A 19,726-nucleotide genomic window follows, 5' to 3' on the forward strand; every position below is an offset into this window, starting at 1 on the left:
TGTTTATGTCGATAGAGTATACAGTATGTTTGACATAGAGTTTTACACAATGATTTTCTAATAAAAATGCCTTTTAAATATTTACACCATTGTGCTGAGTATACTTCAAGCCAAATGAATGAATAAATGAATGAGATCATGCCCTAATTTTTAAATACACTCACATGATTTGAAATCCTTTTATCAAATTCATCTATTATGTAAGAGAGCAATCTGTTTCCCAGCATTAATTATGCATCATTATCTTTAATACAGTACAAATGATTGTGTGCATACGCTATGCAGAACCTTCATTTGTTTACCTGAAAGCTTCAGTGTTGTTTAATGCTGTGGTCTGCTGCCCTGACTTGAGCTGGACGAGGATGTTCGTGACTGCAAATAAGTTACCAGTAAAATGTTAGTAGGTTTCTGTGTGTGTGTGTGTGTGTGTGCTTGTCATCATATTTGCGTGTACTGATCAAAGTCTATCCCTCTGGGTGCAATTTAACTTATTCTGTGGCAAGGCTGACAGCGTGTGAACATGAAGGCGGGGTCAACGGGGAAAGTGTGTATTCATAGAAACAAAATCAGCGGATTATCGTATGCAGATAAAGCCTGTGACGGGTCTCTAGGTGATGCTCCTTTATCACGGCATCTTAATTGCTTTTGCTGAGATTTGCCTGCATATAATCTCATTTGGATTTTGTAGTATGCATTAACAAATGAGTACTCTATCTACAATGTATATTGATATCGTTCCCATTTGTCATTCTAAACAATATTTTAAAAAAAATATTAAAATTAGGGGCAGACCGGCCTGTAGACGGGTACAATCCCCCCCCCCCCCCCCCCCCGGAAAAAAAGGCAGACGACAGACACGGACGCTCAATCCTAAATTGTGGTCTGAATTTGAGTATGAATGGTTGTTAGTCCATATATGCCCTGTGATCGGCTGACAACCAGCCACTGACAACAGATACAAGAACTACATCTGCTACTCTTACTCACTTCAATGTGGTCTGCATTCCGCACCTTCGGATGGGTTGTACCTGGCACAGATACGTATAAATTCCATTACAGGCTCGAGCACAAGCAAACACACAAACCGCATGGGCTTGTCATGTTAGACTCAAAGAAATCAAATCACTTCACATCTACTCTAGAAGGAATTTCAACACAGACAAACACCCTCTTACAGAGTAATTTATTTGAATTGATACCTTAATAAAGATTGATTTCCATGCTTCAATGTGTCGTAAGATTCCCCCCAACTGGTGAGTGATGCCATACTTGTTTGTGAGAAACATTTCAACCTTGTTTCACAGAGTTCAGGCCACTCATCAACTATTCTTGTCCACACAGTATCACAGTCCATAGAAACTGTTGAAAAGACAGAAAAACGGTTCTCATTTCAAGGAACATAGCTGCATGTACAAATCCCCTTTTGTCTGCTCCACTATTAACAACTCAAGTAGTCTCTCACAGTTTGACGGCAGTTGCAACACAAAACACCTGAAAGGAAAAAGACTTTTTGTTTTGCGACTGAGGAGATTTTAACTGAAACTGACACCACGCTGCGACAGCAGACAGACAGAGAGCCCCTGTGCACACACACAAAATACATCACAGCACAATGCAGTGCTGGTTGTGTAAGAAGCATAAGGATTCCTTGGCCATCATTAGATGAGTCTAACAAAGTCAAGCATATTAGAGGTTATAATACAGGTGACACAATACACGTGGATGGCAGAGGTAGTCACTTATTCAAAAGAGAAAAGCGATATGCCTCTAATCAGTGTGGGAACTGTTGCATAATCTTTTATTATATTATACTGTATATATACTATGATGATCTTTGGCACACAGAGTGCTATACAGCATTCTTATATATCAAACTGGACAGCTTCTGGGGAGAAATTGCACTTAACATCCACTCATCAAGGGGTTTTACGCCCATTGCAAGTAAGTTAGAGGGCAAGTGTGTATATGGGGCATTTAGCTATGTGAATCACTACACTACCAAACATTTACACTTTCAGTCTTCCACGCTAAATAGCGCCACTGTTCCAGTCTTAACTGTACGTACAGCTACTTTATTTTAACTACCGGTACACGAGTGTATCGTCATCATTTGATGCGTCATGAAATATGATGCATGGTACATGGCTAGATTTTAGTGTCAGAAGTCATCTGGCCGAGATGGTGAGGAATGATCCACACCAAATTGAGAAATGAATATACTTCAAAAGAAACCTTCACAAACACAGGGAAAGATAAACCAAAAACAAATACTTATGCCAATTAGAGACAATTACAGCAGTAAAGACAACAGATTGGATTCCGGTATAGCTTAGTGGGGCCACAAATAGTAGGCTAGTCCCAGCAGGGCAGTCGATGTTTTGCTGGCATGGGAGATAAGGGAACAAATCGGGCCTCAGTGGGATCATAGATGATAATAAAAGACTCTGAAACCACTAATGGACAGTTTGTACAAATAAACCATATGCAGACAATGATGTCATTGTACTTTTGTTCACAAACAGAGTAGACTTATCATAATCAACAATGGGAAGCACACTTGAACGTGCTTTGAAGCCTACGTCTGCCTGAGATTTGAGTTTCCGTCTCAGGCCTTCCTGTATAGAGTTTGCAACACACTTGTACCAAACTCAGCGGGCTTGCCAGGGTTTTCTTACAAAGGGGGGGCCACCATAAGCTTTAAAACAAGAGTTCTCTGGAAATTGTAAGTAAAATGAAAATCCGGTGAGACTGCTTAAATGCCTGGGTTTTATTAAGTTCACGGAAGACTCTAAATTGCCCTTGGATATGAATAGATTTTTTTCTGTGTACAAAGAAACAAAGGAGCCACAGCCCGGATTCAAACCTCAACTGAGGTGGATGTACTAATTTCTCTCCACTGTGCTGCTCACTCTTGAACAATAGAATTTAAAATTTTAAGACTTTAGTAGAACACATGTTGACTACTTGCCCTGCGATTGGCTGGCAACCAGTTCAGGGTGTCCCCCGCCTACTGCCCAAAGACAGCTGGGATAGGCTCCAGCACGCCCCGCGACCCTTGTGAGGAGAAGCGGTACAGATAATGGATGGATGGATGTTGACTACTTCATTTTGGTTGCGAAATGTGAATGGCGACAGTGACTGTCATTTCTTTGACTAGCTTGTCAACACTGGGCCCACACGTGCTTTACATTCAATTCCAGCAGGGCTTCTGCAACAGTGGCCTCTAGTGTAGCAATTTGTAAAATTGATGTTTGCTCTTGAACAGATATCAGAGCTCAAAACTAATTTGAAGCCAAAGAAACATTCCACTTTTGTTAGCACAACTATTTTAATAATGCACAGATATTTTTACTGGTTTATTGATTGACATACCAAAAACATACAGATGAAACATTTTGTTAAAGTTTTTTCATCATAATCAACAATAAGATAATTATTTTACACACCCACACACACACGCACACACACACACACACATTGACTAGTAAATATTAATACTACGAGGTGATCGCCAGATCATGCGTTGTAGCACAATTATTTTACTCTTCAAGATGATCCATCAAGCCTCACTTCCTGATCCACCTGTTTGTCAGGTAGTTCATTTCGCTGCGCAGCGGAGGCTTGAGTCACCCCGAATGAGACAATGGAACGAGTTTTTCTAAAGCTTTGAGGCAGTTCTTTTTTTGTTTGTTTGATTAACATTTTGTGTCGACCGCAAGTGGATGTTTCTTGACCTCCTAAAATGCATCGAAAGTGCCACAGGACTAGCTCACTCAAAGACGTGCTACTGTTCCATTTGCTCTTTTTTCTCGGTGAGTAAACAGGCCATAGTTCGGCTTTCATGTTGATAATCCACAAGCGTTTCATCCACGAGTATCGAATTTATTTTAATGACGTAACCACAGTGTCCCCATAATTTCCGAAGAATGTCGAGGATGTAGGAAAAGTTAAGTCAATTCGTCCATGTTACCGTACTTTTATACGCACGAAATTATATTTCTGTTGACATTTCCCCGCTTTTTCAAACTTAACAAAATAGGTGTGTTGTTTGTTTGTGCCGCGAGCACACAGCTCTATTTGTATATTTCCGTAAAACCTGTAGCTTCTTGTATTATTTAGGCACACCAGATGGACGTCCGTATGGATGTAACACGTGACCCTAAATGCACTATTGCCTCTTGTAAATTAAGTAACGTCACAGGTGCGCGGGAATTCATGGGTCTACTTAACAATTTTAAGGTATTAATATCATTCCTTTAATGTAATAATACTTATGGAATATGTCAAATGTTTCTCAAGTTTGGTCATATCACCAGCATAGAACTTACTCAGCATCTAATCAGAGGTCTCTTATTCATATATATTTTCAAAACGTCTGGGTGTTGCTATGATTAAATGTTAACGTAATAACCACAAAGTCACCAACATACTATCTTGCATGTTTAGATGTGAATTACCATTGATTTGTGATGATAATTAAGATACAGAATACGTTGTATAGCAGGACTAGAAGACTGCCCTACGTTTACTGAGAAATTTCTCACTTTTACTTACTTATTTACTTACTTATCACTCACGTTTTACCAGCCAAGACAAGATTGCTGCGGTCAAAGTCAGATCAGTATCGGTTGCTTTTAATCTCTTCAGGCCTTGCAATTGTTGTTGTTTTTTTTCTTTTCTCGCTGCTACAAAGTGATCGCTCTGAGCACACTGTGATCTTTCAGCGTTCTAAGTACCAGTAAGCTTGCAAATGTATCACCTTGCGCCTAACCTTTTGTAGTGTTCTCATTTAGCTAAAAAAACGAAACCTGCACACACGCTCCCTTTTGTTTTCCCCCTATGTTCTGTCACATCTGTGCTATTCTTTGCAGCTCCTCCACTAGTCTCCTCCATCACAGTGAGTTCACCAGCAGAGCTCCAAGCATCCACAGGAGACACCATCACACTGTCCTGCACATTCACTTCCACCAGTCGACCCACGAGCAAGATGACTATCGATTGGTCCTACAGACCCCAGACTGGAGGGCCACCGCAGACAGTGAGTGAAGATCTTGTGTGCCGCATTTAACTCTGCTGCACTAAACCTAAATCATACAAGAAGGCACTGTATATTTAAAGTTGCGGTGGGTGGGACTATAATGGCTGGCATCGAGCCAAAAGCTCATAAGTCACATTTTGGTGAATTTCATATTTTTTCAAAAACCTATACTATTGGTTATTTTTACACATTATTGGCCAATCTAAAGTCTTGAAAAAGGCTTGCTCTCTTTCATGATGCAATGCTAATGGTTGAGCAAACTGCCCATTTTTTTTATGTCTCCTGAAAAATGACCATTTTGGAGGCACAAGGTTTTGGCACGACACCAGCAATATCTAGTTACAGCCTTTGTAAGTAATCAATCGCATTTGAATCAATACCAATTATGTGAACCTGAGCAACAGTTGTTGCTCTTCTTGTCTGTAGTGCTGTAGGTGTCAGTTGCATGTGTTTAAATTGTTGCCTGCTGTCTAAATAAAGACAAAGAAGGCATTTCCAAGAGGGTTAACAATACAAAATATAAAAACACGGCTTTAAACAAATCACCAACAACTAAAATCAATGCTTTATTTATCTGTGCACTAAATCCCTATTCATCATGGGGGTACACGTTCCAGATCAATATAGAGAGGCGATATAGAGTGACCATATGAAAAACACCTCCTCTCATCCTACCAATATATATGTTCTAGCGACCCCATTAGTCCAAACACGGCATTCTGATTATTATTGCGTTTGTGGAATATGAATGAAGCAGCAAAATCCACCCGTTTTTATCCATCTGAGGCGGCGTCCATTTTGCCACTTGCAGCCGACTGAAAATGAAAATGAAAGTTGCTCAGGGCTCAGGTAACGACCATTCACAGCTCATCTTGCAAAACATCAGATGATCACTGACCAATCTCAGAAAACAGGTTTTTAAAGAAATCCATACGTATTCTGCATCCGTGGAATTTGTACACTGAGTTCTGTGTCAGTTGGAGTGCAGAAATAGAAGAGTGTGATGAAATTTGTTACTTTTTTAACTTATTATTTTTTGCTGTTGCCACGCATTATTTGTATGGCACAGATTTTGCACCGGATGCCCTTCCTTATGCAACACATCCATTTTTCTATTTAAACTTGACACCAGCCATGGCTGGAAATTTGGGTACTGGCCGTGAACCGAATCTACGTCATCTACATGAAATGCAAAAGAAGCGTGAGTGGGGATCAGGGCTCCGGCCTTCTTGTTTGGAGTTTGCATGTTCCTCCTTTGTGTATGTGGCTTTTTCAGTACTCTGGCTGGCTCCCACATTTCAAAAACATGCCTATTTGGTTATTTGTTGACTCTAAATTTGTGATTGTGACTGTGAATGGCTGTTTATCTAAATGAGCCCTACGATTGGCTAGTGACTTGTTCAGGGTGTACCTCGCCCTTTCACCTGAAGTCAGCTGAGATAGGCTTTAGCTCACCCGCGACCTCAATGACTTTAAAGCGGTATAGAAAATGGATGGCTGGCCAGGTGAATGGATGTCTATTCATTCATCCATCCATTTTCTTCCACTTACCCTGTTCAAGAGAGCAGGTGAGCTGAAGCCCAGGGGGACTATTGACACCAACGTGTTTTTGGAATGTGGAAGGAAATCAGATTCCACAGTGCTACGTCATGTTTAACTCCAAGTTGTGTGTTGATGTAATGTTAATCATTACGCTTGAAACCCAATCTGCGGCAGGGGTTGTATGGAACACTGGGAAAACTACATTGTTGTTACAGAAGCAGCTTTGGAGAACCTCTTCTTTCTTGAACTCACAGGCAATGAATTGAAGGACAGAAAATTGAAAAAGAAAATGAAAGAACTGAATGAAGCTGCTGAGCTACATATAAAATGTACAAGTATTTATGCCCCTTTTGCTCACAACTGATAGAAACAATCCCTCCTTGTCTCATGTTTGTTCGCGGGGATGAATACAAGAAGGGTTGCTTCTATTGACAATGTATGGACGTGCTTTGCACTTCCCGTACAGCAGGTGGCAGTATGCACCCAAGAGCTGTAATCTGCCAATGAACCAAGAAGAAGGAGAAGAAGAAACAGAAGAAGCAGACGACGAGCATTTATAGAAAGAAGTAGGAGTGCAAGCAATTTGGATGGCTTTTTACACGTTACACAAATTTACTGATGAAAGTGGTGAGGAAAGCGCAGTTAAAATAACATGATGGACTGACCAACTGACCATTACAGTTAGGTTTGGCTCGAAAAAATGATGGACTGACAATGACAGACGGGTGCCCAGGCTGCTGATGGATGATGATGGGCCGGCAAAATTTTGTAAATTGCCCACCTCTGGGTGTTTCCAGACGGAAGGTCAGAGCTTACTGGAACTTGCCACGCAGGCTTTTTGCTTGCTGAGATCTCAGCATTCAGCTGCTTGTCTATATCCGCATTCTCTTTTCAATCACGTTTTTTTATGCATTCTATTCAAAGTGGTTTTCACTTAGTCTACTTTGTCTATGATTGTTTTTACTTTTGCCCACTGGCATTCACTGTGAAACTGTTTCTACTTGGTGAGAACGGGAAGTCAAACAATGACTTAACTTCTGTGTATGTTTGGCTGTGCTAAGATTGACATATGACTTAACCCATTAATGTCTAAAGCACCTGTCTCAACAGCTCCCCAAAACCTAAGGTCGCCTTTGGAATTACCCTTGAAAACTTGAAGTTCTCCCAGAAATTCAACACTTACAAAATGATTAATATCTCAGCCCCTCATAGCAGACAGAAACATAATTCCAAAAGAATTAAAGAGCTTAGACATGTGGTTTTCACACAGGCAGAATTTATTATTTACTGTTTCAATCGAAGATGTAAAAATAACGTGTCAGTGCAAGAGAAGCACTCTTTTAATTAAAAAGAAATCCATTGGTAATTACCATCCTCTATTATGTTACAAAGACGTCAATGTCGTCATTGTCTACAAACCATATATCATGTTCGACTGGTTCCACTGGTCGTGCGCATCGTCTATATAACACTGCCGTTACTTATCAGAGCTCCCGGTGATCGATTAGCCTACCTACGGCTCGAAAAAATTCCACGACATCCTCCGCGGTCCCGCGACACCGTCACGTGTATATTCTGATGCATTAAATTGGCTAAGAGACGGAGAATTGGATTAAAAAAAGACACCGACGTATCCGCTCTCCCGGCTTTAACGGTAGAATGACGCAACAGCGCTCCCGGCTCTCGTGGTAGAAACGCGGTTATGCGCTCCTGTCCTTAATCGGTTAAAATAAACATGTTATCACACGAACTCCTTCACCAAAAGCCAATTTGCACCAACCTTACTTTAGTTTTTGATCAAAATATTCCTGATCTGCCCTATTTTGCATACATCACCCAGGGAACATTTGTCAAGCAGGCAGAAGTAACTAGTAACTAGCACGAGGAAAAACAGACCAGAAGAATCCCCACTAAATCAACATGGCAGGCAACATGAAGTTATGCTAATAATAATTATTTACAACACATTAGACTTCCTTCCTGAGGAATCAGTGGTATTCTGATTTGCGAGACAACTGTTATAAGGCATAAAGGCGATACAACCTGTGCCTAAGCGTACCTGAACACATGATCTGCTATTCAGTGTGTTGTACTGTTTTTAATGAGTGAATGAACTCCTAAAAGTATCACTTCTGAGTTGGATAGCCGCATTAGAGCCATATCAGAAGATTTTGAGTACCTAGCAAAGTTTAATATTGCCTCAACTCTGTCTGCTTTGACACATTTGATTATGTGTCAGTGTCATTTACACAGTGTAGAAATTCAAGTGTCAAACAATTTCCTTTAATCCATATTTTTTTTCTTTTTTTTAAAAAATATAAGCGGTATAGATAATAGATGGATGGATGGATCATCAGTTTCAATCACTGCGTGCGCATCATCTGTATCAGTCTTATACTGAATCCCATTCCAGCCCAGCCTCTGTGTACTTCAGAGGCTTCCCCGATAACCTTATGTGAACAGCTACCGAAATTCCTTTCCTCAATGGTGGCATTGTGGTCTTCCAAAATGCCATCCATGTTTCCATTCCAACCCATAACAGCACTCAATCCTCTAACTGTGCTCAATCAGGGTTGAGTCTCATTGACCAGTCCACTAAAAACCACCACATAACTTAAGGAGTTCCATTTGGGCTTGAAGAGAGCCATCAAATGTGGTTCTGTGTAATTGCATTTGGACCACTGGAATACATACTGTGGTAGTTGCAACCCTATATGCCATCATTTCCTATAGGAGCACTCAGAGTGAAGTGAAAGCTAATGTTTTGTGGCTCCTTCTAATGCGGAGCACTGTTGGTTTAGTCATTAAAAGACAAAGTTGTCTGGCCTCAAAGTGTGGAGGAAGATGAGAAGAGATAGACTAGGTATTGATATGCTAGCATGAGCATGAATGTGTCTCAACATGTCATATCCTTGCAAAACTCTAAAGCTATTGCAAAAGGGTGTTACAGACAATCCTACTGTTTGATTTGTTATAGATACAAAATGTGTTGCAGTCCGATGTTGTCCGTGGATGGAACAGAGTTCTCAATGTTTCCAATTTCTATTTTCCAGCCTGTATTTACTCTCCATCCAATTTCATTAGCTGTTTTGGCAGCTTTTTATGTCTGATTGTCCCTGGTCGTATATCACAGTGGGCCTGGCTATGAAGAATAAGCATGTGAAAAGCTTTGTCCTAAATACAATTATTCAGCCAAAGCAGCCACAGTTAACACAGTGCTTCACTGGCCTGCATGGTTAACTTGGTCCCAATGAGAATTAATTTGATAGATGGCAAAAACGGACGAGATGGCTGCTCAATTACATAACAGTGAAAGCTCACTGCGAAATAGAGCAATAACCATCTGAATTCTACTGATTCGTGCTTAACTCATTCATGCCATTGAGGAATTGACGTGTCTTTTCACAGTCCAGCCATTCAATCCCAGGAATTTATTCATATTTTTTTCAATTTTTTTCAAACGTTAGGGTAAAAGAGGGTCTGAAAATGTCTGACAGTAAATGAGTTAAAATACCTGCTATGCTTGGGAATTATTTTAAATCGATTTTTGTCATACATTGATCACCTTTAGTCTTTGGGCACCATTTTCTTTGCATAATTAGCTTGCATTTAAATGGACAGTTAAATCGTAATCGATCTTCTTAGCACACGATGGGCTCAACATTTGTAGACAGCGTGCATCAAACTCTTTGAATCATTTAGGCGTGTTTGCCACTGTATTACATCACCATTTCTTTTAACATTAGTGTTTGGGAACTCAGGACAATAATTGTTGAAACTTTGTAAGTGGAATTCTTTCCCATTCTTGCTTGATGTACAATTTAAGTTGCTCATCAGTCTGGGGTCCCTGCTGTCGCATTTTGCGCTTCATAATGCTTCGCACCTTTGGCTGTGACTCAAGCCGGTTGTGTTCACTCCCACAGTGACGCAAACCCCCCTTTTTTAACTGCGCCGAGCTGCATGCATCTGCGAAAATATCAACACAAAATAACCCGCCCCTACGCACATTTACACCGCCCTTTTTGTCAGACTTGCTCTGGCCACGGGTAGAGAGCCTGATATGCTTGAACAGTCAAAGGATAAATAACATACCAGAGAACCACCCAGGGGCGGAGCCAGAACGTGGCTAATGGGTGGGCCTGGAAAATCAGGGTGGACCTAAATATTTCTCTCACAGAGTGCAATCCTCCTGTCCCGACACATCGTATATTCAAATAAAATGACGAACTGAATAATATGTCCATAGACAACCACAATTATGCCATTCTTAATATTCAATAAAATAAAAAAACACATCGAAACACAAATTACATATTAATTTAACATGAATCACACTGCGTGGGCAGTTTGTCATTCTGGGAGAGCCTGTGCACACCCAGGCCCACCCTTGGCTCCGCCCCTGGAACCACCATGTCTACAATCAGCCTATAAACACGGTTGTAAAAGGATAAGATACTTTTACAGGAGTCATATACATTTTTGACACTGCTGACATTGTACCCAGTCTGGATTGATTTGTCAAAAAAAAAAAAAAAAAAAAGAGCAGGGCACATATTTGTGCACTGTTTGGATTCAGGCAGCAAGTATTAAAAACGTGTTTTTACGCAATCTTATGATGCAGTCTAGCACATTTAATGGTGTTACATGTTTAGAGTCTAAATATGGAGTTAGGGTATAGGGCACATATTATGTGCTCCTTACCGTACAATATTAACAACTTAATGACTATTCTTATATGTATATGGTGTTTCACTAAACACAGAAATTTTAATTTAATATCAAACAGTAAATTGTGTACTCACCCTTAGCTTAAACTATGAGTGACATGCATCATACTCTTTATGCTTCCTATACCAACTAAATACAACAATTTCCATTCTGCTTCGATTAACCAACACATTGCAACGACGGAAAAGCCACTTCCCATTGTGCTTTGCAGCCCATTTTGTAAATAGTTGCAGTGCACCAAAGTAGACCTTGCTCTTTGTTTGCATTTGTTTCCGTCACTTTTGCTGTGACTTGGCGAGAGTTGTGGCCTAAAGCAGCTGTTGAATTAATGTGTGTTCTACTACCGCTCGTGGGAAGAAAGCGACTGAAGAGGCATCAGCGACTGTCATTCTTTAACCACATACGAGGGCGTGACAACGTTGTTGACATAGCCATATTGTAACACGTTGACAGCACATACACTTGGAATGTTTCCCTGTCTTGTAATAAGTTCTATTCCTACAGTTGTGATCACACTTTTTTTTTTTTTTTTTTTTTTTTCCATCGCTGGTACAATTTTGTGTTGGTGTCACAAAAGAAGAAGCTAAAGACTTGAGTTAATCCTTTATATGGTCACTTAAGTCTAATGAGGGATTTGGAGGTATGAGGTCTCTCCGTTTGTCATATATGACTCTTTGACCTCTGGATTTTTTTTTTGCTTTCTTTTGGCCACTTCAAAGACAGTTTTGCTAGAAAATGTTAGTTGAATTTAGACTTGGGCATCAGATTTACAGGCTCCACTGCATCAATGTGACTAAGCCAATGATAACGATATGCAATCAATGGCGTAACATTTACCTCGGAATATAGCATGCTAATCATGAACACGTTCCTGAGTGCAGTGTCTCTACACAGTAATCTTGTAAATTAGAGCGATAACTCAAAGCTCTCTCCGCTCTCCTTTATCACATCACTCTTGATGAAATTAAAGTTCTTCAGATACATGACATCCACTTTGTCAGCTCATGTGATCTGTTTAACAGATGTCGTGCAATCAATGTATCACATTTTTTTTGGAACATAGCATTTGCAAGTTGTTGATTTGAGAGAGTACTTGCATGGCATCCTGCTAGCTGATGACTTTCCTGATGCTGCCATTGCCTTCCGGTGGCCATGATGGAAGCTTGAGAAAGCTTTTCGAAAGGTTTCCCATCTAACTGAACATGCTATCGACTGGAAAGAAGACAATCTGATGTCCCGTGTAACATGAATGTACTGTCAATCATATTGATGTCCTAATGTTTTGTGTCTTAATGTCTTTTTTGGGGCGGGGACAGGGGGGGCGGTTGCCAGTTTACCAACATTGCTTAACAAATTTGTTGTAAAGTAAAACATAGGTTGTCTTACAAATTAGATTTAACGCCAGTACAATTAACTGATGGGGAAAAATGGTTCAGTAGCAGTTTTTTTTTTCTTTTTCGTGCTGGTATTTAAAAAAAAAAAAATACATGACAGCCTTTCTATTCTGTACCTTAAAGGCAAGTACCGTAACCCCAGCCCCCCCAGAGTCTACAAAATAGTCAGTTTAGAAGGGCAAGCAGTTGGGGCGCAGGTAAAGTGTGTGAACACCAATAGTTATGCCAATGTTCTCATCTTTTATGTGAGTCTTATCTACAGGTAAATGTCTAAATGCAATGAAATATTAGCTCGGCCTTTGTAGTGCAAACATGGTCAGGGACAGACAACCAGTTAGACTTACTTTGAAGGAATCCCAGACACAGATATGAAGACGCAATAGTGCTAACGTGCTTTTTCCCATTTTTTTTTGTCTGTCTCTTTTGAGAATTATTTAATACGGCTGTTGTGCTCTTTTGATTATTCCCACGTTCACTTTTTTTAGGTGATCAGATTTTGTGTCCATGTTTCTGAACATTGGTCTCTTCGCTCAGCTTGTCCCACCACCATCTGTCTCACCACCGGCTGCCAGAGACTTTTCTTTAGATGAAAATGATGACATTCATTTCGAGTTCTGGTCAAGTCTTTCTTTCTGAGCGTCACTGAAACAAAACTGTCAGTCACACATGCTCGTTGGTTGGTTTGTTTGCCATCTCAAACGTCAGCTTTGATTGAGCTATTCTTCCAAGTGAGCGTACAGTAAATTGTATGCTGTATACTTGCTTTTAGTCTTTTTTTTTTTTTTTTTTTTTTTTGCACTTTGAGATTTGCCGTAAAAAAATAAATAATAATAATGATAATGAAGTATGTATGCAGCATCAAAAGCTATTGTGCCAAACCAAGTTTCGCACAGATCTGAGTCAGATTGACCATTTGGTAGCAAGTTCCCATTTAACATTTTCAGACACTTATCTCAATATGCCTCTCAGAGGAATTCATACCAAGAAATTCTGGATCTACATGAAACGTTATCTCCTTTTAGCTATGCGATCTTAAGCATTTGTCCATTGATTTCCTAGGTGACATATGTTTATCTATCTGGGCGGAGGTCTGAGTGCTCTTGTTGAAAAAGAATACACTGCGGTGAATACAAATCAATGGCACGAATGTGGTTTTGTCCACAAGCAGATGTGGTATTGTCAACTTATTGTACGGAGACTCCTAGTTTTATGAAGGAATTCCTTTCCTACATCACTGACGTAAGCCGATTTTTGTCCATCAGTTGCAGCGCGTTGCCTTATAATTACTGATTAATATTTGTATGAAAAACAGTTTAGTCCAGGGGTGGTCATTTTTTTTTTTTTTGTTCACGGGCAATATTGTAGTTATAGTTTCATCTCAGTGTTATTAAAAGTGAAGACACGATTTGCCTTTGCGGGCCGGATCTGAGTTTGACACCTGTGCTTTAGTCCATAAGAATAAAACAATCAAAAAATGAATAAGAAAAAGAGAATGAATCCTTACCTGGACTCATGTGGTTGCCTCCCACACTCGTATCTAGTTCATTTTGCACTGTTGTTGGTAAATTGAGGACCTCCTATACATGCTGAACGGTAAGAAATCATTTCTGTATTGTCACATTATGGCCTTATTTTCATGCCCAGTGCAAAGTGTGGTTCACTCTGAGCATGGCTGGCATTTTGTTTCTTTTGGTGTTTTCACAGACGCACACAGATAGAAGCAGGCGTTTGCGCCGTTGTGGGCGCGAACACAGCCGACTTGCTTCCTGGCCAATGGAACTGGCTCCTCTCATTACCTTTTAAATTCAGTGTAGAGTAGGAAGTAGAAACTGACTCGTTGGAGTCCATGCAGGAGATTGACGCAAGCAAAGTACGTTTACAAGGAACTGCAAGCAGACCTCCATGGGCAGATGACGTAAAGTTGAACATGGGTATCACATATCACCGATGTGAAGACCGCCTTCCACCCCGATCGCGCGTCCGTGCGTTGTGTGTCTGGAGGGGTATTTTAACAATATAGTAAACATAATAATAATAATAATTCAATCAATGATTTTTTTAAAAATGATTCCGAAAGTTTGAGGCATATCCATGAATGACATACGATGACGTGATATTTGTGCGCTTCTCCTGCACTCAATTCAAAGGGAATGAGTGGAGCCACTTTCAATGGCCAAGAAGTAAGTTGGCTGTGTTGACTCTCACAACAGCGCAAACCCCCCCCTTTCTACCTGCACCCGTCTAAAAAAAATACCAACACAGTTAGACTGCATTTTGCGCCAGACTTGTGCTGGGTGCGAAAATACGGCTCAACTGTTGAAATAAACATTGTCTGATCACCTTGCTGACACTAGCACAAATATCCACTTTCTTGTCCACCAATATATGAACCTATAAAGTAGTGGAGTTGCTATGGCAATGCCAGAGAGACTATTCTGTTATTCCTAACCAGTGTTCCATCAGAATTATTTTGCTATTCTTTTGTGGTATAATTACAAGCCATGGATTCCTATATTTACTGCTCTTGACCACACCCCTCAACTCTGGCGTAATAATCATGTTTGCCTCCTTTTCTGCTTTCCTCAGTTCTTCCACTTCTCTTCTCGTGCCTTCCCTCCTGTGGAGGGCCAGTTCAGTGGGCGTATTCAGTGGCAAGGAAGCCCGGCAAGGGGGGACGCCTCCATCGCTCTGATCAATTCAACACTGAATGATAACGGAACCTACTCGTGCTCAGTCCGAAATCCCCCAGATGTCCACGGCAACCCAAACTCACACACAGTACTCACTGTCATGCCAAAGGGTAAGCTGCTTCACATTATCTGCTTCAAATTCTAACCAAGCAGAGATTTTATTTTGAAATGAAGGCAGAATGATCAAACCAGGCCTCTTACACCCATCGTGTCTTTTAATTAATGATGACATGAAGGTGACTGTATTTGCAGAAATGCATTTGCCAGCATATATTTAGTGCGGCTGACTCATCAACATTTAATATATTTGGCTGTGATTTCTAGGTTGACTCATACTATACGCCTTCCCACTGTAATACAAGAGTACAGTATATTATCATTTGAATTCACGTTGTCTATAGAATAGATGCAGATCACTATGTGCAGGTGCGAAGAGGGTGTTTAGTGCTAAAAAGCTTGTTGATATGTATCTAAGTACCTCAAATTCTCCTCCTCCTTCCCCTCAGTACCCAGCATTCGCTTCTCAGATGTTGCAGTCCTCCTCTTTTTCGTCCTCATCCCTTCCACCATCGTTGCCCTTGTTCTGATTGGTCAGATGCTGTGCCCCGAGAGCGAGCGCAGACACTCCAAGGCCTACAGATCAGCCATAGAGGTCGCAGATGAGTGAGTAGATTCAACCAAATCACTGAAGTGGGTCCCTTGGGTTTTATCCAGCCTCTGGTTGGTAATAGATTTTCCACTGAATTGATGAGTTTTACAAAGGTTAAGGAATAAATAAGTTTGAGGTGTGGATGGGACTTGTCCAAATGAAGGATCAATTAGCGTTTATCTGCTTATCTGTACCAATCGTATGCATTCATTTCAAAGGATGTAGTTGATGTACAATAAAAGTATTTCACAATTAATTCATTGTTCAAAGTAAAACAAGAGAACAGAATGCCTCCAGGCTAAATCTTAAAACATAACATAAGTCAAATCAATCAATCAATCAATCACAGCACTCACTCACACACACACAACCTGATAAAAATGTGTTAAAAAGACATGACAAGGCACAGAGAAACCGTATGAGGAAAGGCTACCCAAGGGGAGCTCATCCGCGCCGAGGGGAATGACAGCCCACGGCCACAGGGGTGCCACCACCACAGAGACCCCGGCCCGGATTAGACAGATGGACCCCACACAAAGTGTAGAGGCCGCCGGTCACCCGGACCCAAGGAGTCCCTGTGATGAAAGCCCCCGCGGGAAGGGCAGAACGCGGAGGCACCCCCATGAGGGAACACTGGAGCTAAAAGCTAACAACAGCAGAGAACAACAAAACTTAAAGACAAAACAGTAGTATAGTTTAAGAACTTAAATCGGTAAGATAAGATCAAAATAATCTTCAATCAATCGAAAAGATACATTATTTAAAAGCCAAACTAAAAAGGTGTGTCTTGAGCTTCCGCTTAAAAATATCAAAAGTCTCTGCGGACCTGACGTCCTCTGGCAGGCTATTCCATAAGGTGAGGACCAAAATGGCTGAATGCAGCCTCGCCATGCGTTTTGGTCCTCACCCTAGGAATAATTAAAAGGCCGGCGCCAGAGGACCTCAGGATCCGCGAGGGTTGGTATGGTAAAACATAAGAAATATTACAGTAGTTTACAACAAACCTCATTATTGCCTTGTTCTAAAGAGTAGTTTGCCAAAGTTAGCTTTTTTTTTTTTTTTGGCCTTTACATTATACTGTTTTAAGTTGACTCTTCTATGTTCATCAGAGAGGAGTATGACCACGACCAAATAGCGGACAAAGTCAAGAGAGCTACATGCTGTGACCTCGCTCTGACGGTACGGTTTACAGTACATACACTTCAATTGTGCAAAAGTCTTGCTCCTAAATAACTTCAGAAAGCATTTGTATGGGATCTGTTTCTCTGGGTACATTTTACACACTCGTCAGATGACGACACGAGATGCGGTTTTGTCGCCTTCTTGTCAGCTCACCTTCATGTCTTGTTTTCTCGTTGTCTGTGTGTCCAGGACTCTGAGAATGAGTACGACTACAATGTGCAACAGAACATGCCTGCTACTGAAGATTATGACGAGTCCCGGTGCTAGTCCATGGCTTGCACACTTGTAGATCTTAAGACCTGCCGATGCCTTTCACAGGGTTTGTACTGAATGAAAATCAATGGTGAATTAATGTACGTGTCAACCTCTAAGCAGGTCAGTTTGGTAAAGAGGTGCATGTGATGTTGTGAAGGAGATGTATTTTTGTCTAATTTATTGCCTGTGTCATTGCTGCCCGATGTCTTCTTGAGTTGTCATTTTTTCGTGTCAAATCACATATCATTTTTTGGAAGTAAAATAAAGACTTTTTTTGAATGCCACTTAAAACGATTATGACTGTACATAATTTGTATATATAAGATGTCACTTTAATTTTGTGGAATTATATATATATATATTTTTGATGCGGATATCCTTGTCAGATTTGTATTTTAGAAACATTTGCTACAGTATACTTTTAATGAACACATGATTTTTACTCAATGAAGGAACAACCCTGACTTTTGAGTGAGATGCCTCGTCAGGATAAGATAAGATAATTAGTACAATCTATGCCAAGTCATTCTGTTGGTAAAGCGAATAGCATACAGCTGCAGTTTCCTCTTCTCTCTGTTTGTTCTGTTGAACTATTCATGAATGGAAACTCTTTCAATATTCATGAATGTTCGTGAGGATTCTTTTAAAAAACTCTCAAGGACAGGCTGAAGTTGTAAGATGTGAGTGCTAAAAATGCCGAATAAAACTGCAGGAAAAAAACATGCAAAAAAAAAAAAAAAAAAAAATCAATGAATGAGTCCTCATTCTGTCTCATTTATTTTCACTTTTTTATTCAGCTCGTTCTCAACCACCAAGCGTTTAATAATTCAAACACTGCCATGCGGTAATAATTATCATTCCTAGTACTTCATCTAAACTACCATGGCAACAGCTTACTCGTGCCAGGCAGAAATAATATTTAAGAAAATAATAGAATAAGAAAACATTTCAAGGTCTTTGTGATTGTGTACATATGTTACTCCCTTAGGATAGAAAACATTTTCTGATTCATCATTCAGAAGATGCTATCATTAAGTCAGATGGAACATTTTACTCCCCAACTGACATGTTGCATGGGCACTATTCATGCATGTGGAAGTCTTGGCTCACTTTGATGGTCTTCATGGGGAGGATTGGAGCTTATCCGAACTGGCTGAAAGTGAGAGGTGCATCCCAGACTTGTCACCTGTCAATCACAGAGCTCATACACTCTCCAAATCACGATGGACAATTTAGTCTTTCATGAACCCGATTCATGTGTTTGCATTGTGGGAGAAAACCGATGAAATGAGAGAGAATCCATCCACCCACACGGGCACTTGGGAGAAAATGCAAACTCCACAAAAGAAGACGCAGTCAAGATTCCAGCACCTGAAAAGCCAACTGTGCTAACCACTTACATATTTAATGTACTGAATGAAGACATAATAGTGATATGTAAATCGTAACATAGGACCTTGAAATGATTGATCCCAATTCTTGCATAGAGTGAAAATGATCAAGTGTAATGTTGATGCGTGATGTTAATATTGAATTAAAGTCGAAGAAGTCCTGACTCAGTGGATTGAGGCTCACCAGAATGACAGTGTGTGAGCGGACCTGTGTCGGGTGTAATGTCCTGTCTGGTCCAATTTGATTGAATCGAGGGTGGCAGCAAAATTGATGTTGATCTTTTGAGTAATTGTCCTCTGAGTTTAGAGGATCAAACACTGTGTGGCACTACGTGACGTGTCTGCAAACAAATGAACTACATGATAGCCATCTATGAGTCTTTGTAGGTAATTTGAAACAACCATAAATGTTAGTGAAAAGGATAACCATAAAGTGTTTGTACAGTGGCATATTGAGTAAAAAAAAAAAAAAAAAGACAACACAAGGCACAAACAACTGGATGTTGCCTCTGAATGTTGCAATGATTAGGTATGTGACAAAAATAAATTATACCAATGTAATATATTAAGTCAGGACAATGTAACAAAAGAAGCAAGAAGTAATATTTCAACGTATTAAAATGTTAATAGACCTTATCCGCGAGCGAGCTTAGTTTGTGCCTAGTCTCGTTAGGCTAATTTGATAAATGTTAAGTGCTGTGCGTTATTAATAAAAGTGGGTTCCATCCCAACAGCGTCTGAGATGTACAACACACATTGCTGCAATAATTTCTAACTCTTGACAAAAAGTAGGGCAACCAAGAAAGCATATACTCAGATAAACGGAGAAAATTCTATTCGCAAATGATGTAAAGAAA

At 40.3% G+C, this 19,726-nt stretch overlaps 1 protein-coding gene across 1 annotated transcript; it reads left to right on the forward strand.

The window, feature by feature from the left end:
* Positions 1-3,513: 3,513 nt before the first annotated feature.
* mpzl3 (myelin protein zero-like 3) lies at positions 3,514-18,208 on the forward strand. Its single transcript, XM_086036910.1, has 6 exons — positions 3,514-3,812; positions 4,872-5,038; positions 15,289-15,502; positions 15,899-16,055; positions 17,151-17,220; positions 17,413-18,208. The coding sequence occupies exons 1-6, from the start codon at positions 3,743-3,745 to the stop codon at positions 17,488-17,490; spliced, it is 756 nt and encodes a 251-aa protein (XP_085893036.1). The 5' UTR covers positions 3,514-3,742; the 3' UTR covers positions 17,491-18,208.
* The last annotated feature ends 1,518 nt before the right edge of the window (positions 18,209-19,726 follow it).

Source organism: Filicampus tigris, chromosome 7 (genome assembly GCF_054856515.1).
Source record: "Filicampus tigris isolate MCC_2025a chromosome 7, RoL_Ftig_1.0, whole genome shotgun sequence".
Classification (NCBI taxonomy): Eukaryota; Metazoa; Chordata; class Actinopteri; order Syngnathiformes; family Syngnathidae; genus Filicampus; species Filicampus tigris.